Here is a 27,124-nt window from a genome sequence, read left to right as displayed (position 1 = left end):
TCATCCAGGTGACAACACAGTATTAAGAATCAAGCATATTTTGAACTGGAACTTTTTTGTGTAAGTTCAGTTATTATTTTGTTTACTATATAAACATCTATTATGTGAAATAGCTTATTTTAAATTAGCAATAGCCTACTAAATAAAAACATTTTTCATAATCCATCCTTTTTAAATTAACATTTTGCAGATTCCTCAAGGCTGACTTCAACTGTACATATATTTAAAGTTCCTTTCAAATTACTTTTGGTGCAATGAAAAATCCTAAGTAGTTTCTTTTTCTTGACACATTAGAGAAAGTATTGAAAAATCCTTTAAATACATTTAATTTAAATGTAATAAAATTTTATTACAAATCGAATTGAATCAATTTTGCAAAAAAAAAATCACTTTTGAATTAAACTACAACCTATGAATCATGAATCGAATCAAGTCTGACCAACCACTGCAAAATAATTCTGCCCCAACAAATTTTCAAAATTATATATTATTGCATCATCTTATAATATTAAATCATATCAGACGATGCCAAATACTCCTGACAGTTTCTGTCTTCACTAATAATTCTATCGAATATGTCTATGTAATGTTTACACTGAAGTGGTAGTGAGACAGAAGGGTCACTGTTTGTTCTAAAGTAAACATCAAAGTTCAACTACGGTGGACATCTTTTTCCATTCACAGGCATACAAACAGAAAACAAATGGAACTCAAACGTGTCACAGGAACTTTTTTTTATTGTAATAGCTCTATTGAAAGCAAAAAAAGATAAATACAAACACTAAGCAATGCTCAAATGATTTGCCTGCTTTCACTCTCTTTTTCCCACCAGAGGAAAAAGGAAATGTCTCTCAACTGCAGGAAAAAAAGAAGAAAAAAAAAAAAAAAATCAAAGCATCAATATGTACACATGGACACAACCATAAAAAGATTTTCCTTTTTTGTATTTTCTCAGACTCAACACCTGAACTTTGTCGTCTGTCAAGCATACACGTCAAAAACAATAGCGAACATAACACAAATGTACCAAAGCATACTAATGAGGTTTGACAAATACACAAAAACTGACAAGGGGATGCACAAACTTCCCATCTCTTTGATTTTCAAATGATGCCAAATGAAAGAATTGCCTTTCAAAAAACATTCTCAAAGAAAATATCTGAGCTATTAAAACAAAATAAAAAAATCAGGGGAAAAAACATAGTAATGCTGTACCACTGCACAACTGTACTAATCAATGAAAATCATGGCAAAAAGCAGTCAGCTTGATCACATACAATAGCAAAAGTCTGATATCAAATACATTTATGTAGAGTTTAAGAATTTGGCTGATTTAAAGCTTTTATGTTTCAGTGTAACTCTTAGAGATCATTTTCACAGCTACAAATATTATGCTAACATTAGCCAGAAAAAGACTAACCTGTACCCTTTTTTATGTCCCATTTACCACATTGAGGCAATTTTGGGTTTTAGATATAGTTTTGGACATTGGGTAAAACCTTGTTTTCACAGAGCCACAGCTGAGTTTTAATGGCCAATCTGTGCTAGTTAAGACTTGCTTTGGTAATTCCATGAGGAATGGATCCTTTTACCAGACAACAAAGTTCACTTTCGTACCACTGACAGAATAACAATGAAGACCATACCATACACTGTTTTTGCATTTTTTTTTCTTTGTCACAAGTTTCACATTTGATTTTGTCTTTTAAAACAATGTGCAGTAACAGGGAAATTTAAAAAAAAAAAAAAAAAAGGAAGGCTGTTAAACTTATGCAACCAAGACAAATGAACCCAAAGTTGCAGATTGAGTAGTGTGCATATCACTCCTTTGAAAAAATATACTAGAGAACAATGCAGAAATCAGTCATGAAGCACAGTTCGATGAACTGTACCACTTCTCCACTTCCTGAAAGAACAACCTGATCAAAGCAGGACTGAGAGAAGAGAATCATGGAACAAAGAGCAGCTGATTGGTAATACTAAAATATTAAATATAATTCATTATAAATAAAATATTAATGAAATGTTGTGGCTGTTTTTATGTTGTTGATTGCCAGGAGCATGCATAAAGATTTACACAGACAAAATTGGGCTTTCGTACCTTCGTATTGTGCTGTTTGTTCACTACGTTGCAGAAGTTACATTTTATTTACTGTGGGTACCAAAACATAACTCAAGAACTAATTTATATATTTATTTGAATGATATAAATCAACTCTGTGCTTATCTGTGTGGCATTTTAGCAGCTGCAGCAGATTAAATCAGGGGAGTCCCAGAATAGACCCTTCCTCTTTTCCTGCGCCCCCACTCTCTCTCTCTCTCTCTCCCTCTACAGCACACTTGGCAAAGAGGAGACGATGCTGGTCAAAAATTAGTACGGGAACAGATACGAAAAGCCTAAGTTTGGGTTGCGCCACATGCCAAGAAGGCACTGCAAAAAACACCTGGGGCCCTGCACAGGGCAAGCAGACTGAAACCTAATAACTAGCCTGACACTCACAGATACTGAAGAACAGTGTTGATGGTAAAAAAAAAAAAAGGAGGTTTCTACAGTCCAAAATTGAAGATGTGCGTAAAACATTAAGTAAGGACCTAACGGAGACAGACATTCGTAAAAAAAGACACAACTGCTGTACAGTCACATCCCATCTGGAGTCTGTACTGTACCAATATATGTTCTCTCTGTGAAGCAAACGGTAAACATAAACACTAAAATCTGTAATTGCACCTGAAATCTTTATGGGAAATAAATACAATTTGTACATACGTGTGATGCTTGTAAACAGCATGCACCTAACCAAACCAGACTTGTGGATTATGGTGTCTTCATAAGATGAACCTCCCTTTTTATGCAGCGAATAAAACAATTGTGATACAAATCACAAAGCACTGAACTCGTACAAGACAGAACGTATGGATGCGCTCTGAGACAGCACATGAACAAATAATAATAATAAAAAAACAAAAAAAAAACAAAAAAAAAAACTTAAGAGTCCATTAAAGCAAAACTCAGGATCCTTTTGCTGTGCCACAGGGTTGTGTGCTAGGGCTCTCACGTTATCCGGCATCTCTGCAGGAGCTTGATGGGACAGTCCTTATTCTGTAGTGAGAGAAAGAGAGAAAGGGTTAACCCATGAACTATGTGAATATGGGATACCATCACTACCCTTCAATTAATCTTATCACTCAGTGTATTGATGGTTCAGTCACATGCCATATACAGTGTTTAAAGGGTTAGTTCACCCAAATATTACATTTTTTTGTCATTATTTTCTCACCCACATGTTGTTCCAAAACCCAAACCAAAAAAGATATTAAAAAACCTGAGAGATTTTGGTCACACCATTGAAAAGAGGTTTGGTTCTTGCAGATCAAGCAAGTATGGTTAAACTTCCATTTACCATATCTGCTGTGCTCTGTGTTCAATGTTTATATGTGAATAAAAGCCTAATTAAGGCCATGTCCACACTAATACGTTTTCGTTTGAAAAAGCATCTTTTTTTTCCTCCGTTTAGGCCTTCCATCCACACTGACACGCCGTTTTGGTCAAGGAAAACTGAGCTTTTGAAAATGCTCTCCAAAGTGGATAAATTCGAAAACACCATTTTCGTGTTGTAGTGTGGATGTTGAAAACGGAGGTTTTTGAAAACAATGACACGTTTAGTCATGTGACGCATATTGTACCTATAGATATCTAGTTGTACCAAGCCTGCATTTTTGTGCCTGCTATTTTGAGAACTTCATTATATCTGCTCTCTCTTCATCGTCTTGTGAGCTTTTATTATGTTTTCCGGATGCGCAGTACGGGGATTTAAGCGTTTTCAGACATTTCAGTGTGGATAAGCAACTTTTAGAAAACACTTGAAAATGCTAGTGTGGACGGGGAGCGTTTTTAAATGAAAACTCCGTTTTCAAATGTCTCCGGATTAATGTAAACATAGCCTAAATCTGCTCATCATGTCTCTTTAGAAAACTCTGATTAAACCAGTGGTTCTCAAACTTTTTTGGTAACGCCTACATTTAAACCTTTTTAAAAAAATTTGGCCAAATAATAAAAACTTATTCTTCAAACTGAAAAATGTTCAATGAAAAACACCTGCAATAGTTTCACTTTATGTCAGGTCGTTGAATCACTGGAAAATATAACAGTAAGAGAGAATAATAGATCAAAGCATAACTTAATTTAAACTTTTAATTTAATTAAAAAAAAAAAAAAAAAAAAAAAAAAAAAAAGTAAGTATTTCAGTGATGCTTTGGATGAAAAATATATAATCAGTGGCTGAAGTGAGCTCTTTTGACAGCCTTCTCGTTCACAACAACAGCTTGTGATGCCGTCCGCTGAAGAGGTGCTTTTCTATGGTGATGAACTTCTATGTCAGGCTTGTTCCGATGGTGACAATTCAACAGTCTGAAGAAGAAGAACGATTCAGTGGAATTGGTGTTCAGTGCCGCTTTATAAAGGCAGAGCGCCAACCCCCGAACTTCAGCCCCACACTTTGAGAACCAATGGATTAAACTGCTTGTTTCATATGGATTATTTTTACTGTCTTTATGAACTTTTCAATTAAGGGACAAAAACTGCAAATAAGCAAAGCTGTCTGTAACAAAATTCTACATTTAAATTTACTTGGTAGAACGTGTAGGCTACATTCACACAGTCAGTGTTTGGGATCAAAAACTGTCTCCTGTTCATTCATACAACAGTGTACAGTAACAGCTTGCATGCTGTCTGTATGACCAAATAACCATCTCCCCTTTTTCAAAAATTAGGCAAAATAGCTCTTTTCATTTACATGAAAAACATGTTTACATTTATCCTCTACCCAGTTTTACCCATCTAAGGATAACATCACGTGCCCTTCACCTGTTATTGCCCTCACTATCCCGTTACGGCTCTGGTGAGCAGTGGGGTCGTACAGTGGCCTGCTTTGACCCTGGTGCACACAAACAGTGCCTTTGATAAAGGGCTTTGTCTGACCTAACAATGGTGGTGGGGGCACAATGCCGCCGCTTTTAGTGCTCTCCGCACAGCGGCGTCTGGAGCGGCAGGAATGCCACTGGTTCATTGTTCAAGGGCAGGTCCGATGGGGTACCAAAGGTCCCAGAGTTCCTCCCGACCTTGGCGCCATCATTACGCCACTGTGACAACCACACCCTCAGTTTACCAGGAGAGATGCCACTAAAAACCCCATCTACTGGAGTCAGTACTGGTGTCGTCTTCTGTTTATTAGAAATATGAGTCTTCAAGTTTGGCTCAAGAAGTTCCCATCCCTCCTCCTGCCCACACACAAAGAAACCAATGATCAGGGTAACCAGTTTAAGAATGTCCAGTTTGGGTCGGCCATATGTTACATATCTACCACCTTCATATAATCCAATATCTGATCCAGCACAAGGCTCCTCAAAAAAAAAAAAAAAAAAAAAAAAATGTTGACAGGGCAATGGATTTACTGACCACACCACAAAAAGAAATGCTAAAAATTTAAAATACCAATGTATTTAATATTTGATAAGCTACATACACTACAGTTTGAAAATCTGGGCTCGGTAAAAGGTTTAATGTTTTTGAAAGAAGTCTCTTACACTCACCAAGGATCAAGAAAAACTGAATATTTAAAAAAAAAAAAAAACATTCTGGCTGACATTCTGCCCTAGATGGGTTCATACATTACCCAACACAACCACTATTACCTGCAGAAATCCTTTTATTTTAGTACTGTATATCTGTTTTACTTCATCATTGCTGTTATTTTACTGTATATCTTTCTTGTGCAGGATCACTTAGTGATGATGAACTGTTTCTGTGGATGTGAAATTTTGTATTATGTAGATAGAGCAGAAAGGTGAGAAGGATGGGGAGAAAGAGAGACCACTAAATACAACAATAAAAGATACTATGGAGACAATACAGAAATTTGTGGAGACACTAGATACTCATTTCAATCCATACGAATCAGTCTTGAGTGCATGGCATAAAAATGGATGAAATTGTTACATTCACTGATCTTCTACAGTGGCATCACAGCACTGCAGCAAAGGGGCAAGTGATAGATCGGTCAACTGGCCCTGGGCCAGCAGGCCATCCTTATTGTTGAGCCCTGCATAGCCTAAAACATAAATGACAGCTTTCAGTTTCCAATAGTTTTCAGTTCTTCCTGCCTTGGAGCAAATCACAATGCAGTTTTCCAGGGAGCATGGCACTAACAACCTGAAAAATTAAGCCCAAATTATAGAAGAGAGTGAGGAAAGTAATAGTCAAAGAGGCTTTTGGAGCTAGGAACTAGCTGCATCTTCCACAGATCATCTGCTTTAAAATCTACTGACCATTGTCACTCTGGTGCCTCCTCAAAAAACAAAAACACACAGAGAAAAAAAAAAAAATTAAAAAATAAAAACCCCCAATCTAAGACAGAAAAGGAAGCCAACAAGTAGGCCTAGTTACCCCTACTCCTACATTCATACAAAACAAACCAAAATGGTTTAAACCATTTTTGACCTGCGCCTGTCCAGTTTGGGTCATTGATGTGTTATATATTAACCACCTTCATGGAATCAATGAGATCTAATTCAGTGATCTGCTGTACTAAAAAGTGAACTGCAGCACAAGACCAATTGCGTCACTGCATGGACACCAAACTCCATGTGCGTCAACACACACAAACACCACAAGCATGTCATAGTGCGATGCCACAGCAGGGCACCGCTATAAGTGGGATAATGACCAAACCACTGCTGCCTCCCTTTTAATTCCTGGCCTATTTTAGAAGTTGTTCTGCCAGCCTACGACAGTGGGATTGCCCCTGACCCCACGGGAGTCTCTTCTTTCACTAGAAGACGAACTTACGAAAGGTGGCACCAACTCGTACAGACGTCATTGGTCCAGTAGAACTGTGTTGGCATGGAGAGGCGATTTGTGTCATTAGGATCACCTTTGGTGTAGCAGGGTGCTCTGTTTCATCATGACGAAAGGAGAATCCACAAAGACGACAGTTTGGAAAGGAACAGGGATGCTAAATACGGTCACAGCAAATGTTGTATGTGGACTTGTTTCACAAATAATTAGTCATTTTGCTAGCAGAGCAATTCACTACTCTATACAGCAAATCACTGAAGAGAAGCTTCTGGAAGAGATGGATTAAAAAAAGTAGTATGTAGTCTGTGCTCAAGAATGATTCAGATGAATTTAGGGGCATGATTCAGATGAACAAGCATCTAGATTAAGAGTCCCCATAATTTCTTGTCTCCTAAGTATCTTTTACTATTGTATTTATTTGTTTCTCTTTCTCCAAATCCTTGTCACCTTTCTTCTCTCTTTTCGCAATACAAAAAAGTACAAAATTTCACATTTACAGGTGGAGCAGCTCATCATCACTAAGTGATCCTGCACAAGAAAGGTAGAAAGGTATACAGGTAAAATAACAGCTAAAATAAAAGATACTACAGTACTAAATTAAAAAAACATCTGCATGAAATTGTGGTTGTGTTGGGTAATGTGCAAACCCTAGCCTAGAGCACCATGTCAGTCAGGATCATCACAAAAATCATCACTGCAGTCTCTGGACAAAACAAAACAGTAAATCTATGAGAAATAAGGGGGAAAACAACAACTTTTAATTAATCAGTCAATAGCTTTTAAAATAAAGCCCAAAATGAATAAAATCCCAATTTTATTCCCATTCCCAAAAATTTAGGAAGAAAGGCTTTGGAGCTAAATAAAATTAACACTATTATTGAGCAAGTATGCATCCAATTGATCAAAAGTGACAGTAAAGACCTTCACAATGTTATAGAAGACTTCCATTTCAAGTAAAAGTTGTTCTTTTGAAAGTCTTATTAATCAAAGAATCCTGAAAAATGTATCCTGGTTTCCACAAAAATTAAGCAGCACAACTGTTTTCAACATTGATAGTTATGATCCTGAAAATTCTGCTTTGCCATCACAGGAATAATTTACACTTTAAAATATATCAAAATAAAAAATATTCCACAATACTGCATGTTACTGCATTTTAATCGAATAAATGCAGCCTTGGTGAACATAAGAGACTTCTTTTAAAAACTTTTTTTTTTTAAAATGACCAACCCCAAACTTTTGAGAATATTGTTAATTATATCCAATTAACTGTGTGTGTCAATGGATCAACTAATAGTGCTTGTGAGCTTTGCATGCAGAATATTTTATTACATACTGAAGAAGTTACCTCAGCATTACACATTTTGGGAAACTTCAAGAAGAGAGCAACATTTCATATTTATGGTTTAAATATGAAGCAATAATATCTTATTGTTTCCTCTGCAATAAAAGACCATGTTGTAAAGTTTTTTTCTATCAAGAACTTAACATTTGTGCGTCAAACTAAAAAACCAAAAATGCCAAAAGTTGTTTCAGCTTTATGCATAAAATGTGGAAAAAAAAAAAAAAAAAAAAAAAAAAAAAAAAAAAAAATACAGCAAAATAACACTATTTTTAAATTGTATTTTGAGCAAGGCCTTTTTCTTTGACTATCTTTACATTCATCATCTACCCAGTCTTACTATGTCCTACCCGTCCCATCTAAACAACACGTGCCCTTCACCTGTCATTGCCCTCTCTATCCCGTTACGGCTCTGGTGAGCAGTGGGGTCGTACAGTGGCCTGCTTTGACCCTGGTGCACACAAACAGTGCCTTTGATAAAGGGCTTTGTCTGACCCAACAATGGTGGTGGGGGCACAATGCCGCCGCTTTCAGTGCTCTACGCACAGCGGCGTCTGGGGCGGCAGGAATGCCACTGGTTCATTGTTTAAAGGCAGGTCTGATGGGGTACCAAAGGTCCCAGAGTTCCTCCCTGACTTTTGTACAATCAATACCCCACAGCAACAACCACACCCTCGTCACCACTCCTGCCTACACACACACACACACACACACACACACACACACACACACACACACACACACACACACACACACACACACACACACACACACACACACACACACACACACACACACACACACACACACACACACACACACACACACGATTAAGGCGGCCATTTTAAAGTCTGAGGATGTCCAGTTTGGGTTGGCCAAATGTTATATACTAGGGCTGGAACTAACGATTACTTTTTTTTTCCAATCGATTAATCTATTGATTATTTTTTTCTGATTAATCGAATAATCTAATGATTATTTCCCCAAACTTGCAAGTTTGAATCCTAAAATGTTTTGTTCATTCAGGAGATTAAAGTAGCTGCTTGAATGTTTATACAGCTGTATGATCAAACAGCTGAAATCACAACTGCATTGCGCAACTTACTAAAGCCCGATTTACACTTTTGCCTGGCTCCGCAGAAGAATAGTGTAAAATCCACAAAAGGATTGTGCAAAACCCAGTAAACTGAGATTATTACTTTTGACATAAGAATAAAATATATGGATATGAGGACATACTTATACTACGAAATTAAATGGCTCTCTTAAATATTTTCTAAATTTCACTAAACATTTTCATTTAATTTTGTGAATATTTTTATTAAATATGGAATATTATTTTCATTAAAATGGCTTCTTATTTTGTAAATGTAACAAATGAATTTAGACAAGAGCAAACTGGGTGCTGGTACAGACATACATGCTTGGCCAGATTCGCCTGAAAGTTGTGCATCTTCGGAAGCGGAGCTGCCCGGAAAGTTACAAAAAAAAAAAAAAAAAAGCAGTGCACACCGCCACGTGAAATGGGGTCACGCACACTCAATGAGCAACTACTGCCAATGCCGCGATGACGTAATTTTTCCGGCACACACCCAAGCGAACCTGCGGATGCGTCGAGCATAAACCATCATGGTGGAGTCCATAAAACCGTGAAGTTTTACCACGATTGACAGAACGCAATTAAATAAATGAGTCCAATTGAGATGCGAGTTCATACACTAGATATTTTAAATAACCAACAACAGCTTTAAACGCTTTGTAAACGGTTCGCAGTGAGTACATTTAAGCTGCGCGCCTCACACCCACGGCAGCTTGTGTGTTTAAAAAAAAACAAAAAAAAACTGCTGTATGAACATAGCTGTATTAAGCACAAACTATGGGACTGACAACCGTATTACAGTTTTACAGAACACCATTTTATTCTGCCTCTATTTAAAAAAAAAATAAATAAAAAAAAAAAATCCCACACTCAATAATATAAAAATACCACTTTTATGTCACTCTTTTACTGCATTTTTGATCAAATAAATGCAGCCCTGGTGCTCAATATTATCCCCAGGCTCAATATTTTTGTAATAACAGCTGATTTTCAGCATGTCCAGGAGCCGCCATTTTTGGGAAACATAAAACAGCGCTACGATTCGACGCATTCCACGCAAATCGACTAATTTACGCAAACGACGTAATCAGTTACACTGACATGTTGCTCCAGCCCTATTATATATTAACCACCCTTCCTGGAATAGATCTGAGCCAGCCATCTTCTTAGACAGTCCTAAAAAGTGAATGACATTTGCATGGGCACCAAACTCCATAACACCACTCACACATCACAAGCATGTTATAATGCAATGCCAGAGCAGACTGGCACCACAGGGGGAACAATGGTCAAACCACTGCTGCTCCAGCCTATTTAAGGTGCTGTTCTGCCAGCCAATGACAGTGAGGACTTCTTTCACAAGTACATGAACTTATGAAAGGTGGACGTCAATCGTCCAGTAGGACTGCATTGGCACAGAGAGCTGAATCATGTGATTAAGACACTGAAGCACCTCACCTTGACAGGAATGACCCACTAACACCAATCATAGCCATCTTGAATGTGCCACACACACACACACACACACACACACACACACACACACACACACACAAAATCACCTTCTGTGGAAAGTTCTCTAAACGAAAACAGCTAAACTGCTGCAGGGCGCTCTGTTTCACCATGACGACCGGCCACATAATTCATGATATGAGAGGACACTGGGTGGGACTTAAGCTTGTCTAAGCCACCTATCCCAGAAAATGGTCATAAAATGTGAGAAAGGCAGATAAATGAACCTAACTGTAAGTTATAAAAGGTGGATGCATCTTTGCAATAAGTATCTCTTTATGTAATGTGTACCTGTATTTTCTATTAATGTATATTATTGTTCAAAAGTTTTGGGGTCGGTAATATTTTTAAACATTTTTGTAAGAAGTCTCTTACACTCCCCACCAGGGCTGCATTTATTTGATCAAAAACGCAGTAAAAGAGTGACAAAAGTAATATTGTTTGTAAAGTAAAATTGTATTACAATTTTGTTGTGAAATATTACAAATGCACCGTTTTCTATTTGAAAATGTTAAAAAGTAATTATGGCAAAGCTGAATTTTCAGCATCATTACTCCAGTCTTCAGTGTCACATGATCCTTCAGAAATCATTCTAATATGCTGATTTGATGCTCAAGAAACATTTCTTATCAGTCAAAAACTGTAATAATTTTTTTCTCAAGATTGTTTGATAATTACATAGTTCAAAAGAACAGCAATTATTTAAAATAGAAGACTTCTGTGTTGTTATTATTAGCATTAACATATTATTTCCTATTATGAATTTTTGGTCAAATCATGCATCCGTATTAAGTTACCAAATAAGTTACAAGTTGAACTTGTATTTTGCTACACTGATGCTGGACTGAGGCATGTTACACATACACTGACTGAAGCTGAATCTATGTGAAGCGAGTGAGAGAGACACAGATAAATATAGAGAGAGAGTGAGAAAGACACAGACAGGACAGATGAACTGCTCGCACAAGGGTTTATGATGTGGTTGCTAGGCAGGCTCTGATTTGCCTTTGATGTAAACAGAACACACTCGACCAGTGTTTGTTGTATTGTAATATCCTATAAGTAATAAAAACAATAATTAAGCAAGAAGAATCTGTGTGACTGCGTGTGTATGTACGTGCATAAGACTCAAGTTTAGCACACTATGTTCTGGACCAAAACATTCCTGTCATCTCTCAACCCTAATTTGGGTCCATAGGTTTTTAAAAAGCTCATGTGATAGCTTGTGTAGTACTCGACAGAACACCTCATCACGCACTCATGCGCTGCAATCCACCACTGCCTTATGCCTCTTAATTTGCCCTGAACACATTAGAATCATTGACAAAATGTTTAAAAGGTCGATATGCAAGGCTTAGGTGTGTTTGTTTATGCATGTGTATATGTGTGTAGTTAAAGGAAACCATCATAGATCTACTAATCATTGTGCACACAAACATGGGGTGAAGGTCTCTTTAGGGAGGGGAAACTTGTTTGCTTGTATATAGGGTCAAAGTTTCAGTCTGGCTCAACGTAGATCAGTAACTTAGTATACCAGTAAACTAATGGGGGTTGAACTCTAAATGCCGAACTCCAAGACTCATCCACAATCACTGACAAACAATATTGGTCCACAGCAATACGTCACCTCAAAATCATCCTCAAAAACATGCATGCAATTGTGGTCAGGTGAACCCCAAACCAGCCTAATTATACGGGACTTCTTTAAGACCGATAAGTCTCATTAACCAGTTGATTTTTAAAATATTTTGTATTTTATATCCCTAGTAGGAATCATTTATCTAAATCAGAAGAGTGTACACTTCTGTTCAATAGTTTAGGGTTGGTAAGTTTTTTTTTTTTTTATATATATATATATATATATATATATATATATATATATATATATATATATATATATATATATATATATATATATATATATATATATATATATATATATATATCTCATTGAAAGAAGTCTCTTATGCTCACCAAAACAATAATAGTGAAATATTATTAAAGTTTAAAATATTTTTTACATTTTAATATATTTTAATGTGTAACTTATTCCTGTGATGGCAAAGCTGAATTTTCAGCATCATTACTTCAGTCTTCAGTGTCACATGATCCTTTCAGAAATCATCGTAATATACTGATTTGCTGCTCATGAAACATTTCTTATAATTATCAATGTAAAGTTGAAAACAGGTTGTGCTGCATAATATTTTTGTTGAAACCAGAATCTTTTCTTTGATGGATATAAAGCATTTAGTTGAAATAAAAAAATCTCTATCATTATAAATGTCTCTTTTGGTCAATGTAATGTGTCCTTTCTGAATAAAATTATTAAAAGATTGAGTACTAAAAAAAAAATTCTGGTAACACTTTACAATAAGGTTCATTATTTAACATTAGTTAACTACATTAGTTAACATGAACTAATAATGAACTGCACTTATACACCATTTATTAATCTTTGTTAATGTTAATTTCAGCATTTACTAATACATTATTAAAATCTTGTTAACATTAGTTAATGCACTGTGAACTAACATGAACAATGAACAGCTGTATTTTCATTAACTAACATTAACGAAGATTAGTAAATACAGTAACAAATGTATTACTCATGTTAGTTAATACATTAACTAATGTTTAACTAATTAACTTCATTGTGAAGTGTTACCAAAATTCCTTACTTACCCCAAACTTTTGAACTGTAAGTCAAGTCATTTCTGTTTTATAGAAAACAAAAATAAAAAATTTTGCTAGTTAAAAATCACATTCTGACAAGAGTGTTTCTCTTATGTTTAGGCCGTAGCAAATAAAAAAGATGATAAAAAGTCATTTTTATACAATTAAGTCTGCATATAGTTGTTCTCATTCTCTCATATGCTTTGTAAAGTGAGTGTGTGTGTTTGAACAGAATTTCACACAGGAAATAGGATCCTGTTACCTGCAGTCCTCATTTCCTGCAATAAGAGCAATACTGTTCAGCACATGCCATGGTCGTAAATAAGGTAGGTTCTCAAAATAACGCTGTAAATATAGGCATATGTGATGTACAGAAGAGCATGATGCCTCTTGAGCAGGACTTTAGCCCAGCACAGCTATGACTGCTATGCTATGATCTCCCTATACAAACCTACAATTTATGCATACATTAAAGTTTTAGCCTTTTTGTATATCCAAAAAGTGCTGTGAGTAATTTTGCCCTCAAAAAAAAAAAAAAAAACTGTACACAAGGAAATATTAGTACTTTCAAAAAAAACTTATGTTCACTTCCACACTGATAAAAAAGATTGTGTGAAGTAAATACTACAGAAAAAACAAATGTAATTTCTACAGGCAAGAATTAAAAAAAAAAAAAAAAAAAAAGTAAATTCTATATTAGTACTCAATTCAAGTGTGTAGAAATTAAAGCTTGAACTAATAAGTATCGTTTACTTGGAATTGTTTATGTTTACAATGTTAGGTTTAGATGTTAAGCAACTTGCTGTTTTGTGACTTTTAGTTTTCTACTCAAAATAAGATTATAGATACTCAAACTATCTATAATCATTGTTACCATAATTGTGTATTGTGTACCAAGTATTGAGGTCTCTGTGTTCGGTTGGGTACAACATTACTTCCTACATTGTGTAGACATGTTTATTTAAATGTTTCTAAGACAACAACAAAGATATCTTGTTACACTTTGCAAGTAAACCATAAACTTTAAAAGCATGTCTTAATACAGTGCTACACTGAGTAAAATTTTAAAACAAACAGTGAGTAAATTGCAAAGTAAACTTCAAACTCTAACTGGCCAAGTTACATTTACTTATTCTTTTGTTAATTTAACATAACTTAAGTAAATTTTACTTAATTCCATACATGTGAGAACGTAAACGTAAAGAAATACTTTCCATTTCCAGTGCATGAGATAAAGACTTATTATAAAACTTAGTATAAAACAGTTTTATACTATATGGAGTGAGTCACTTTCATGGGGTTCACATATGAACATAATTCTGCAGATACACTAATCTACACATAATGGAGTAATATGAAGTATAAAAATCTACTGCTAAATCAGATCCAAATACATTCAAATATGATCAATTCAGCTCACTGCAAAAAATAAAAAATAAATAAATAAATGGATTCCTAGTAAACACTAAAACATAATAGTTACAGTGTTGTAACTATCACTAATAAACTTATGTATCAGCCATATATGCACATTATGAGATGGGGCAGACATTACTGTAGCTCCAGCAGCAATATAGCCAATAAAAGTCATTTTCATAAAGGTTCACGAACTGGCACTAACAAAAAGGTTCTATGGTTTTTCCACATTTTTGACACATAATCATGCAGACATGTGATCAGCTAAAGACAAAAAAAAGAAGAAAAACCTTCTCTTTGTTGACAACAGATTTATAAAGGATTCTTGTATGAATTTGGGAAGATGGTTGGCAAATATTGCCTTCCCAAATGCAAATTATAAGCTACTCAAACACACAGCACTTGCAGAGTAGCATTTAAAATGAATGAAAATTAACACAGTGCTGTGCTTTGGCTTTACTCTGAAACATGCAGCATGTCAGACTATATATTAATATAGCATTTTGATGCTCACTTTACACTCATAAGTATCATATAAATAACATTAATAATATAATATGTTATAATATAATCTGAAACATGGTACCATTACAGTACATTTTGCAATGGAAATGAACTGAATGAGGCTTTACACTGAAAAGCAGCCTAGGATCAGACAAGACTACATTAGATATGCAGCAGAGACCAAAATAACCTTTTCAAACATTTCTCCGCTCATTTGGAGGATCTGTGACAATTTAGTACAGAACAAACTGTCCTGTTCTCTGCTACCTTGGCTGTTTACCTCGTGATGTGTGATAGTCCCAGAGAGAGCTCTGAAAAGCGCTATGTGTTGTGATTAAAACGCATTCCTGTCTATGCACTCGCTAATTTACATTCCAACACCACAAAGAGCGTGCATACCCCATATTCAGACAGGCCCTGGTACCAGCATAGCCAAAACATTGCCTTATTAGCATACCAGTGCCAAACACAGCTGAATTGCCCACAACGTCAGAATAAAATGTATTTAGACTAAATTTTACTTGAGGTTAAAAGGAGCTGCAAGCAATTTTAGGCATTTCGCTAAGTTGCACTGTTTTGCTAACTTCAACAACCTCCTTCCAAAAACCCTACCTGCAAAGACATCTCGGTAAACCTTAACTTGCACAATGTTTTAGAGGGTTTCTTATTGGCAAAAGAAAAAACAGCAGGCCACTTTCATAGATGCCCATTTTAGAGATATCTGCCAGGTGGTATGGGCATTGAATGCATTTTAAAATAGCTTATAGCACCTTTAAAAACCACCAGTAATAATAATAATAATAATGATGGATAAGGTCTTTGATTTGATTTGGTCAGTCAGAGGCTGATTTGAGCTGCTGCTGGGGTTGAGTATTCCTCAGCACTAATGGAGTGATTGATCGGTTTTGCCGATTAACCGGCACCAATAACCGATTGCTGGAGTTTGTTTTGACACGTGAGACTGTAGGCTGAACAGAGCGGTACACTCCAGATGTGGATTTAAAACATACAACGAAATGTTATGTATACAGTACACTACAGTACATTTCCATATCATTATAAAGTGAATTTGTTAAAATATCATTACAAAATTAATTTGTTGAGATGCTGCATTAGTAGAGAAAGAACAGCAGTATGTTTGCCATCAAGGCTGAGAGGAAGCTCACATTAGTACCTCAAGCGGTTAAAACAATGACACAAATATATGCAAGTCTGACCCAAATCTTTAATGTCACATTTGTTACCATCTATTTGCATTAGTTTTTATATCAGCTGGTTACATTTATGCCTTTGTTAGCCAGCGAAGTTGTATATTTAAAGCTAGTGACGCAAGAAAGCAAACTGATATGTTCATGCAGCAGACAGAAACGTAAAAACAAATCAGAAAACCATCTGATTTCAGTCCTTTAAAATTCGAACACATTGCTTCAAGTGTACACACACCGACGGATCCCAGCTATAACTCGGTATTTGTCCCAAATCGTTGTTAATGTGCATGACTTTGAACATTGTGCATTTTTCAACTTTAATAAACAGAGATTAATATATTTATTCCACTTAAAAAGTACAGTACATTTTTATGGTTCAGTACTTTTTTTTTTTTTGTAAAAAGTTCAGCACAATTTTACTTGAAGTGTTTTGTTTGTTTTCATTCAGTATCCAATTTAAAAACTATCGGTTGATTAATTGGTTATAGCCCAACTTAGTTATTGTTATCAGTAAAATCCTCTATCAGTCGACCTGGGGTAAGAATGGGGTAAGAGAGACTAATTAGGAGAGAAAGTCTGGAGTACTTAAGTACCATGGCCAGGGCTTTACAATACAAGTACAACACTCACATTTGTGTGTAAGAGTTACCATTTGCGCATGGGAAAAATTATTTAAGTGTATCTGTGCAAGTGAAATACCTGCCGTTTTCCCCTCACAAATTGAAGTGGGGTGTGATCATTCAGAGCAGCAGTGTTTAAAAACAGATTCAGCTAACTTTGAGTTCTTAACCCAAGCATATTTCCTCCCAGACAAGGGAGGCAGTGGAGAGAAGAAAAAAAAAAAAAAAAAAAAAAAAAAAAAAAATCTCTCCCAAATAATGTTGCAAACTATACAGGGAACCCTCTCATTTAGTACACTACAATATTAGAGGTTACAATTAACAGCAGAGGTATTATATTCAGCTACTGTTTATTTTCAGATATAATAATTACACTCAAATAAAAACTGAAATGTATAAAACTTAGAATCGCATAAGGTAGTTTTCATAAGCACTTGTCTTCATGGCAAATTTGCACAAACACAATTAACAGTAAATAAGCTCCTCTCTAGTGTTTTTTTTTTTTTATATGTAGATAGCTAAGGAACTGTGAACATTGGAAAACATTCCTGAGGTAAAAGTGACATGATGTGACATATTGTTCACAAGCTGTTTTATTGACGTCTTTCCACAGTTGAAACAAATAAAACTGATTACATGAGACATGACACATTCTGGTAAGTTGTACAATATATTTCAACATACCTTTGATGTTCATTCATGTTTCTCAAGATATAACTATTGAAAAGGAAGAAAAGACTGAACTGAGGCATTACAGCGATCTGACATGTCACATTTAAGAGCGCCAAAACGCCATTTATTGTTTGAATTTCATGATAAAATGGACAGAATTTGAAAACTGAAACTTTAATTCTTAACAGAAGTAATAAAGCACAAACCGATGGCCGATAGTGATAATAATAATAGCTTTTATTGGCCGATACCGATTGTTAGCCGATACATCGGTGCATCTCTAATATATAAATATAATATATATATATATATATATATATATGAAATATTACATTTGTTCTTATACAGTGTTTTTATAGTTAATATTTTAGAAAAAAAAAAAAATAGAACATTATTGTTAATGTTTGAGCTCTTAACCCAAGTGTAGAGTCATGACCATGATACAGCACAATCAGGAGCATTTCCTCCGAGACAAGGGAGGCAAAATAGAAGTGTATTTGTTATTTATTTATATACTGATAGTGTAAGTAATGTTTATTTATTTAACCTGGAAAATGTGACAACATTAAGTGCAACTGGAACATGAATTTACATGAAATAGCACTGTGGACTTTGCCTCCTCATTTCAGAATACTACTGCACAGAATCCTACTGCACACCACTGAGTAAAATAGTACTTTGATACTGATTATGATTACCACTTTTGCATACCATTGTTCTCCAAGATACTTCAAAGAATTTCATAGCACTACTGTGGTACAATAAAAGTTCAAAAAAATAAATAAATAAATAAATAATATTGAAAAAGTGTTCAATACTGAAATGATAGACTTTTGGTGGCAGAGAAAAAAAAAAAAAAAAAAAAAGGAGCGAGAGTAGAGAGAGAGAGAGAGATTAAGAGGAAGACAACTGGCTGGACTGAATCCTAGTTTCTCCAGGTGGATAAACTCAGCAGGCTTAAGAACAACATTTTTCGACACTGATGCATTTCCTGCAGCACATGTCCCGTGCTGCAAAATGCCTAGACTATTAACCTACATCAAAGAAACCAGTGGATGAGCCAACAAAACATGCACAAGCTTGAAACATGAAACTGTACAACATGTTTGGTACCAAACACCTGGCACCAAAAGAGCAGCGGTTCTCAAATAGAGGTCTGCAGAACACTGGTGGTCCTAAAGGATACTAATAATACTAATAATAATGGCCAGAACTACTACTACTACTACTACTACTACTACTACAAATAATAATAATATTATTATTATTTTTATTATTATTATTATAATAATAACCATACTATAAAGCAGGGCTCAAAAGTAGTTTAATAAAATTTGAGGGGCTGTGGGGTCATATTTTAGACATATTTTGTAATATCCATGACTCTTATAAACACCATCCATGACTAGCAAGTAGACAAATCCAACTGACACTCACAAACAATATCACAGCAAGTACTGTTAATATACAAAAATCCAGTAAAGTCTAGTAACCACCCACATCAACATGCAGTATAGACACAGGTTAAAAGGTTTGGAATTATATAGTTTATGGTACGGGTCTTGTGCAAACCTGTGCTGGCAGGCATGTACAGACACAATGAGATTATGCAATCCATATGTAAAACTGAGGTTCACTTTTGAGATGATATGCCAACTTCGAAAGACAACAGTCACATTATATAGCTATAAACAAATGGACTATACACAGTGTATAAACGCACGTGTTTCTCAGATTAATTGCAAAGTTTAACCATTATAGAGCCAAAGTTAATCATTTGTACATCTTTTAGGTCCTATCAGTTTAAACACTCAAGCAATTTTAAACCATTACAGCACAAGAAGACACAAAAGAGAACTCAATTCAGAACTCACACACTGTTTTCTGAGCAGCACATGCTGCAAACACTGAATTCCGTTACCTTCCGCATCTATTGGTGCTTGAATGGACACATAGTACACGCAAAATTATGCCAAAATGCCCATCTCAGTTAGTATTCTAATAAACAGTCGCTTATGGTTTACATCAGGGGTGTCCAATCCTGCTCCTGGAAGGCCACTGTCGTGCAGAGTTCAGCTCCAACCCCAATTAAACACAACTGAAGCAGCTGATCAAGGTCTTACTAGGCATACTATAAACATCCAGACAGGTGTGTCTATTGAGGCAAGTTTGAGCTAAACTCTGCAGGACAGTGGCTTTCCAGGACTGAGTTTGGACACTCCTGGCTTACGTGAACTAAACAATTGAGAAAGAAAACAGATGCGTGTCATTATATTGGATCCGTGCATTAATCCTTAAACTGACAGCAGCCTAAACTTCCAGCTGCTGTCTGTAACAATGCTCAACAAATCAAACAACAAAAAGAGAAAATCACTTTTGTAGCTTTAACAAAGATTAATTAATTTATAGAGTGAAGAATATAGTGTTATTTTACATTTGATTATTCAATTTCTATACCTGAATACTGTTAGACTTATATGAAAAATAAAGGATGCTTTGTTTAATTTGTATTAGTGGTTAAATGGATCATTGTTTATCCGTGATCCGTACGGACCAAGCCCCACGGTTCGGCACGCATGTGATTCGCAGATCAATTTCAAGTTTAATCGCAATAGAGTGAAAGGTTATCACTTGAACGTGTTTTGTCTTGCTAGTTTATACATTAAATAGATATAAAACCATTCCAACGCTAGAAGAGGCAAAAGAGGATTGAATTCGGTATCGCGCGCCACGCTGTTATTGGTGCGTACAGACGCACATACATACAAGGCTCGCGCGCACACAGAGAAAGAAGCGCGTTTCAGATAGCTCGCAAACTCCAAATTGATTTCTCTTTCGCATCCTCAATGCACTTGGATGGACACATACGCGCATTATGTCAGTCAATACCCATTTCGGCAAGTATTCTCGTCTCGGTTATGTCTTAACTGAACGAGGTGAGAATTCAGATGTGTGAGTGCATGGGGTCTTACTCTTAAAGTGACAGCAACCTATAAATACCTGCTGTTTGTCATGTAAATCAAACAACAAAACACAGCTTTAACAAAGATTAATCTATATTAAATTTATACAGTGAATAGTGTCATTTTACATTTAATTATTACATTTCTGTACACGAAAATTAATACTACAGTTAGACCTTATACTTTATTTGTAACTTTATGTTGTATTTATCTATGTTTGTAATAGGTGTACAGTATTTGTTCTTTTTACAGTCTGTTCACTTGCCTTTAATAATGTATTAGTTAGGCTAGTAGTTTCTGCTGTGGTATTGGAGTAGTTAAAGTGGGCTAAGTAATAAATGCAAAGTAACCCCCCACCCCCCAATTTTTTTTTTTTTTTTTTTTTTTTCCGAAAAAATGATCCGATCCGTGACTTAATAACCGTAATATGATCCGAACCGTGAGTTTTGTTATCCGTTGAACCACTAATTTGTATCTTTGTTCTCTTGTATTTATCTATGCTTGTAATTTGTTTATTATTTTCTATATTTTTCTACATTATTTCTATCATCTGGTGAAATTGTTTTCCTATCACAATATATATTGCAGAAAAACTAAATATTGCAATGTCAGTTTTCTTCCAATATCGTGCAGCCATAGTTGGCGGCAATGCTGCCTGAAAATAAAGTGTCCTGTGTATCATCACCTGAGTCATACATCTACAACAGTGCTGTTTGCCAGAGAAAAAGAAAGACACGAGAAAATAAGAAAAAGAGAGAGGGTGAGAGATGCTAGAAAGTTATCAGATGCTTTAAACCAACCTTTTTCCTCACACACATATAAATCTCTCTCTGCTTCAACTATGATAAACAAATGAGTCATCTAGGGCTTGCTGAGAACACTGACTCACTAACGCTGCATTCTCTCACTCCCCCTGCTGCAACACACACTCAGCCAAGTACATAGCAGCCCCTAAACAAAGTGGATATAAAAAACGAGAAACATTTAGGGCAAAGGAGTTAGAGAATGCAACAGGAAGGAGACGGCAAGAGGAGGAGGGCCATTACAATAAAGATGTGTTTTGTATAGTTCACCCAAAAATTACAAATTCTGTCATTTACTCACCCTCACGTCATTCCAAACCTCTATGACTTTTTTTTTTTTTTTTTTTTTTCTTTCACAGAAGAAATGAAGGAAAACAGAATAAAAAAAAAAAAAAAAAAAAAAAAAAAAGATATTTCGAAGACCGTTTTGCCCATACAATTAAAGTCAATAGCGTCCAAACAACATTGGACTTTCAATGTATGGACAAAAAAAAAAAAAAAAAAAAACTTGACTACATTTTGTGTTCAACAGAAGAAAGAAACTCATACAGGTTTGGAACACAAGGGTGAGTAAATGAATAAAGCATATCAAATTTTTGGGTAAACTAACCCTTTTAATTTACTCAGTAGTAGTCTGAACTATTGTTTAGAACATCAACATTTTTCTAGATCTCTTTGCAGTATGGATGGAAAGTCTGATCAAAAAGGAAAGAGACATGATTTTAAAAGACATGATTGTCAAGAAAAACAATGAGAGTTGTGTTAAAGATTGCTTACCTTTAGTCACTGCTGTAAGCCCCTCAGACTTCATTAAATCTATGCTGGCATAGGCACCATTCTCTGGGGGAGGAGCGCTGGAGGATGGCAAGGGAAGCGCATCATGAGCGTTCCCAGGCCGGAGATCGTCTCTCAGGTCTAGGGCGATGTAGTTCAGGCCATTCTGGTGTTCCACAGTTATAGTCCTTGCAGACCTCACAGAGGGAGTATTGGCTCTATCTGATGTGGTTCCCAGCGTTACATCACTACTGGATGTCATGCCATCAAACCAAACGCAGTCAAAGTTTTGCCCCTTGTTGCGGCCCACCTGCTGAGCCCCACCATTGCTAGGTACAGTGCCATTGGTGTCCGGGCCACTTCCACCTGATGCTCCCGAAGATGTGACAAAGGTCTCCGAACTGTGTCTCCGCCTGCCCTGGGGATCAGCACGGACAACTTTGGGCTCAGTCGGTGGGGTGAAGGGGAAAAACTGTTGCTCCAGAACACACAGGTGCTCAAGCATGGCTGTAGGGCTCTTCGACTCATCATCAGGCCCAAAGGACATTTCTGTGTAGTCGTCAGGTTTACCCACCACGAGGCCGCTGCAGTGGGAGGATGAGGAGGGCCGTATATATGAAGGAGGATTCCAGGGGGCCACCAGAGAGGGCCGAGGGGACCGACTCTTTGGTGGAAGGCCATCCACCTCGACAGTCATGTAGTCCTGCGGCAGAGGGGACTTACGCTGCTCCCGGTTAATACTGAGGGTTGAGGGGGAGCCTTCAGCAGACAACGGGCAGGCAGAATATGTGGGCCGATCCCCAAATTCAATATTTATGTACTCTCCAGGGCTGGAAGGCCGCACTGGCGCTTCACCTGCTCGCAGAGAGCCGTGCAAACTTCGCCTTCCCAGGGGCAGACGATTCGGCCGAATGGCACGGCGGTCCGTGAAGCTATTATGCTGAGAGGACTCAGAAGGTGGGCACCTGCTACTGCGATCTGGGGTGGCTGTGGGCAAGATGTAGACTGGTTTCGCTGGGGAACTCATGGGAACATAATCATCATGCTCAGCGTGGTCTCTGGATGGAGCTTTGTATGAGCGAGGAAGGGAGAAATATGGACTGTAGGACTTGGGGACACCAGGAGTGGTCAAGGCATAATAATTCTCAGCAGAAACCTTTTGAGCATTAGCTGTGGAGCTGCTCTGAGACATATCCATATATTCTGCATTCTTGGGGCAGTCAGAGGCTCTCTGTCCCTCTGCTAGTCTGCTAATGACAGGGCTGGAAGGGAGGGGGGAGTCAGTAGCGCCACTCCTACCTGGGAGCATCATCATGTAGCCTTGAGAGTCCACGTGCTGGGGAACATTTAGAGCAGCACTTTTGACTTGTGGAGAGGCAGAGGAGAAGATATTTGGTTGCATAGGCATGTAGTCTGCATCACTAGTGGAGGGCAGCACACCTGCCATCATGGGCATGTACCCATCATCCTTAGGTGCGTCAGCAGGCCGTAGGCTAGGGGGCCGGTCCTGGCTGTGTTCAGAACTGGAGCTGTAGTCAGAGCAGAGGGAGGAGGAGGTAGAGACAGTCTGGGCACTGCCGCTCCAAGAGCTACTCTCAGCCACAGCCTCGTCCAGCGAGAAGGTGGTCTGGGTCATCTTTTGATAAACAGCTACTCCAGCAGCACTAGCGCCCCCAACCTGCCTGGAGAAGGAGGGCGTCCGCCTTCTTAACGACCCCGGTCGTGAATCTTCATCAGCACTCTCATCTCGGGTTGCCTCAGCCGCGCTCGTTCCGAACACGTCGCGATTCCAGCCCATAGCCATGTAGTCATTGAGGCAGTGCTCCTCACGGATGGGTGGTGTGTTTCCCAGGGAGTCTGGGGTGTTGCTGCGTACTCTGAAGTAGCGGAAGTCCCCAGGGCTGGAGCCATACTCGTCAGATGAATTGAAACCTCCATCGCTTGGGGATCCACAAATGGACGCACTGGAGGGGCGAGTGATAGTGTCTGACACAGAGCCATGCCCGCTGCTGCTAGACATGCTGATCGGACTGGTGGTTGAAGGGAAGTGTGACACTGGCAGCGAGGCTGAACGGGCATGATAAGCGGAGCCTGGTGGGGCACGAATGTAGCGGGCCCCGGCCCCACTGCTACTTTCCTGCCGGCTCAGGTTAGCACGGGCTGTGTTGAGATGAATAAGGCTACCTGTCACTGAGCGAAAGGGACGGTTCATCGTGCTCTCTCCCTCGCTGGAGGTGCGGAATCGGTATCCGTTCGCTCCACTGCTCTTCCTGCTAGACTGAGTGCCCACCACAGACTCTGTCCGAGAGCGCCGCTGGAGTCCTGTTTGACTGGGCGGGAGGTTGCCCAAATGTCGCCGCGTGGTGATGAAGCCCATCGGGTTGGTGCCAGAAGACTGGCTTTTGCTTCTGGGTCTAAACTCGGCAAATGCCTTCAGCGCTTTCATGGTCTCTAGAATGGTCTCATGCATGTTCTGAGCCACCACAGAATCATCCACCTGCATCCAAACCTCCCCAGGTCCTATTGAAGAAGAGCGGCCAACCTCAATAAAAAAGAAGCTCTCCGAATGGCCACAGCGTCTGATATTCATCAGCTGCAAGTTTACGCAAGGAGTCTCAGAGTTCAGCTTCACCAGGTGGATGCTTTTGGCAGACAGACAGAGCCTATACACACCACTTAGATTCTTTGTCTGGCCCAAGCCCTTTGGTTTAACGTTTACCTGCCACACTTCCTTAAAGTCAGTCCCCGGGGTCACAGTACCATATCCATCGTCAATTTCTTCCGCGTCCAGGTGGCCCCTCTTCCCCTCACTCATAAGCTCGCTGAGTGCCTGGTACCACTCCTCCTGCTCCTGCTCATTCTCAGCGACAATCGCGAAGTATTCATCCTTAGTATACAGAGCAATGAGATGTTTATTCTTTGAATCCGCCCTTTTATTCACAGTGAAACACTGGTAGAGATAGATCACTCTTTTGGGGGGAGAGGCGCCAGCTGAGGCGGCGGCAGCAGCAGCGCTCGAGCGCAGGGTGTTTCGGAATTTCTTCTCGCTGTCGTAATATTCCAGTCTGCTCGGCCCCAGATGACTCGACCCCCGCAAGACGAAAAACCTCTTATGGCCATGTTTCTGCTTTCTCAGATAGCCGCACTTCCTAATTTCGTCCGACACAGCGGAGCTGGTGTTCACAGCAGGGGAAGCTGAGGTAGCGTGTGTGTTGCTCGCAGCAGAGTCCTCTTGCGCCCGGTTAAGAGAGGACGTGGATCCTTTCCTCGCCGGTGATTCCAGGTGCTGTTGATGTTGATCACTCTGTTGATGAAAAGCAGCGCCGCCGACATCTAGTACGGAAGGGGGTTCCCCGACAGCGGTGTCGCCGTTCGCCGTTGCAGCTGCAGGTTTAGTCCCGATAGCCCGCTGTTGCGTTTCCAGCATCAACATAGTGGCTTTGTCGTCTTGGTAGTTCGCGAAATTTGCCATCAGATAAGAGATTTAAGGTCACTTTACCTCATACTTTTAGACCGAGACCCCATGTTTGTTTGGGGGGAACCGTGTCTCAAGCGGCGCGTGTCTCCAGCCCTCTTTTTAGTGTTGCGCTTCTCTCGGCCGCCACATGAAAAGCAGATATCCCAGCCAATGCTCCTAGAACTCAATGCCAGCAACTGCAACATGACCACATTTACCCGATCTATTATCGGTAGATCCTCCTAGCGGGCTACCAATCTGCTCCTCGCGCCCTGTGTACACTACGGAGCACAGCACAAACAACACATGACTCGTGCGTCATTCGCTTGTGGGTGGGAGGAGGCGCCCGATTGAGCTAAACGTGTGATTGAAAGCTGCTGCGGCCAATCACGATGGACCGTTTCGGTTTTACGTCAATGTGACTGACCAATGGCTTCACGAGGAGTTTCATCGAACTGGCAAAGTGACGTCTGATGATTGATAGAGTTTTGTCCAATGATATGATGCAAAGCAGTTTGCGTCATAGGATATCGAGCGTTCATTGGCTGTAGCGTTTGACTGAAGGGTCATCCGTCCTATCACAGGCGTTTTCAAGGTTTCTTGTTGCTCAGTGTTGTTTATCTTTTTCGTGAAGCTAGTTTTCTATTTACTGCAGTCGATTGTACCTAATTACCTTTATTACATGTTTGCCAAACACCAATGAATACACCATTTTATCCCATTATTGTTGTATTTTGCCGGTGATTGGTATATAACACAAGAAGTCCGGATTTGTAATGTACTAACTTGCAAGCCACTCGTGTTACATTGCCTACAGTAGCAACTACTGGCAATTGAAGGTGTTTTGTAAGTGTGCTGAGAGAACGTTCTTGTAAATTTACATTGCTTCACATTTCTGTGGGAAAGACTCATAACATCTTCATCTTGCATATCAAACATCAAAACTGAAAGTCAGAAGAGAGAGATTATTAGCAAAGTTTCATAACTAAATATCAATGCCTAATCATTAAGATTGTTTAGTATAAATTAGGTTGTTTGGAGAATTTATTAACTTACTTTCTACAAGCCTTTATAAATTGCTATAAGTTACAATTATGACATGATGTAGCTATATATGACTAAGCAAAAAAGTCACCCAGTGCTTTTTAATATATATATATATATATATGTGTGTGTGTGTGTGTGTGTGTATTAATTTTAAATTATTAATTACTAATATTATTAA

General features: G+C 38.1%; 1 protein-coding gene across 4 annotated transcripts; it reads right to left on the bottom strand.

The window, feature by feature from the left end:
• Positions 1 to 719: 719 nt before the first annotated feature.
• Positions 720 to 26,231, bottom strand: LOC127515379 (insulin receptor substrate 2-B). 4 transcript variants are annotated; one of them, XR_007930815.1, is made up of 3 exons: positions 22,446 to 26,231; positions 21,666 to 21,816; positions 720 to 3,100 (listed from the first exon to the last, which is right to left on the bottom strand). XR_007930815.1 is itself a non-coding variant. In XM_051898951.1 (2 exons), the coding sequence occupies exons 1-2, from the start codon at positions 25,912 to 25,914 to the stop codon at positions 3,096 to 3,098; spliced, it is 3,474 nt and encodes a 1,157-aa protein (XP_051754911.1). In that variant the 5' UTR covers positions 25,915 to 26,228; the 3' UTR covers positions 720 to 3,095. The 4 variants fall into 4 exon arrangements, 3 of the variants coding, with proteins under 3 accessions (XP_051754911.1, XP_051754909.1, XP_051754910.1); XM_051898951.1 differs by lacking the exon at positions 21,666 to 21,816 and having other exon boundaries at positions 22,446 to 26,228; XM_051898949.1 differs by lacking the exons at positions 720 to 3,100; positions 21,666 to 21,816 and adding an exon at positions 3,107 to 5,277.
• Between the last annotated feature and the right edge of the window lie 893 nt (positions 26,232 to 27,124).

This window comes from Ctenopharyngodon idella, chromosome 7 (assembly GCF_019924925.1).
Source record: "Ctenopharyngodon idella isolate HZGC_01 chromosome 7, HZGC01, whole genome shotgun sequence".
NCBI classification, from domain to species: domain Eukaryota; kingdom Metazoa; phylum Chordata; class Actinopteri; order Cypriniformes; family Xenocyprididae; genus Ctenopharyngodon; species Ctenopharyngodon idella.
The sequence above is the reverse complement of the archived record's forward strand: the minus strand, read 5'-3'. Positions and strand labels throughout refer to the sequence as shown.

Coding starts and splice junctions, on each gene's coding strand:
- LOC127515379 (XM_051898949.1), bottom strand. CDS start 25,914: ATGGCAAATTTCGCGAACTACCAAGACGACAAAGCCACTATGTTGATG. Junction 5,278..22,445: donor GCTTACAGCAGTGACTAAAG/GTAAGCAATCTT, acceptor GTGTGTGGGCAG/GAGGAGGGATGGGAACTTCT.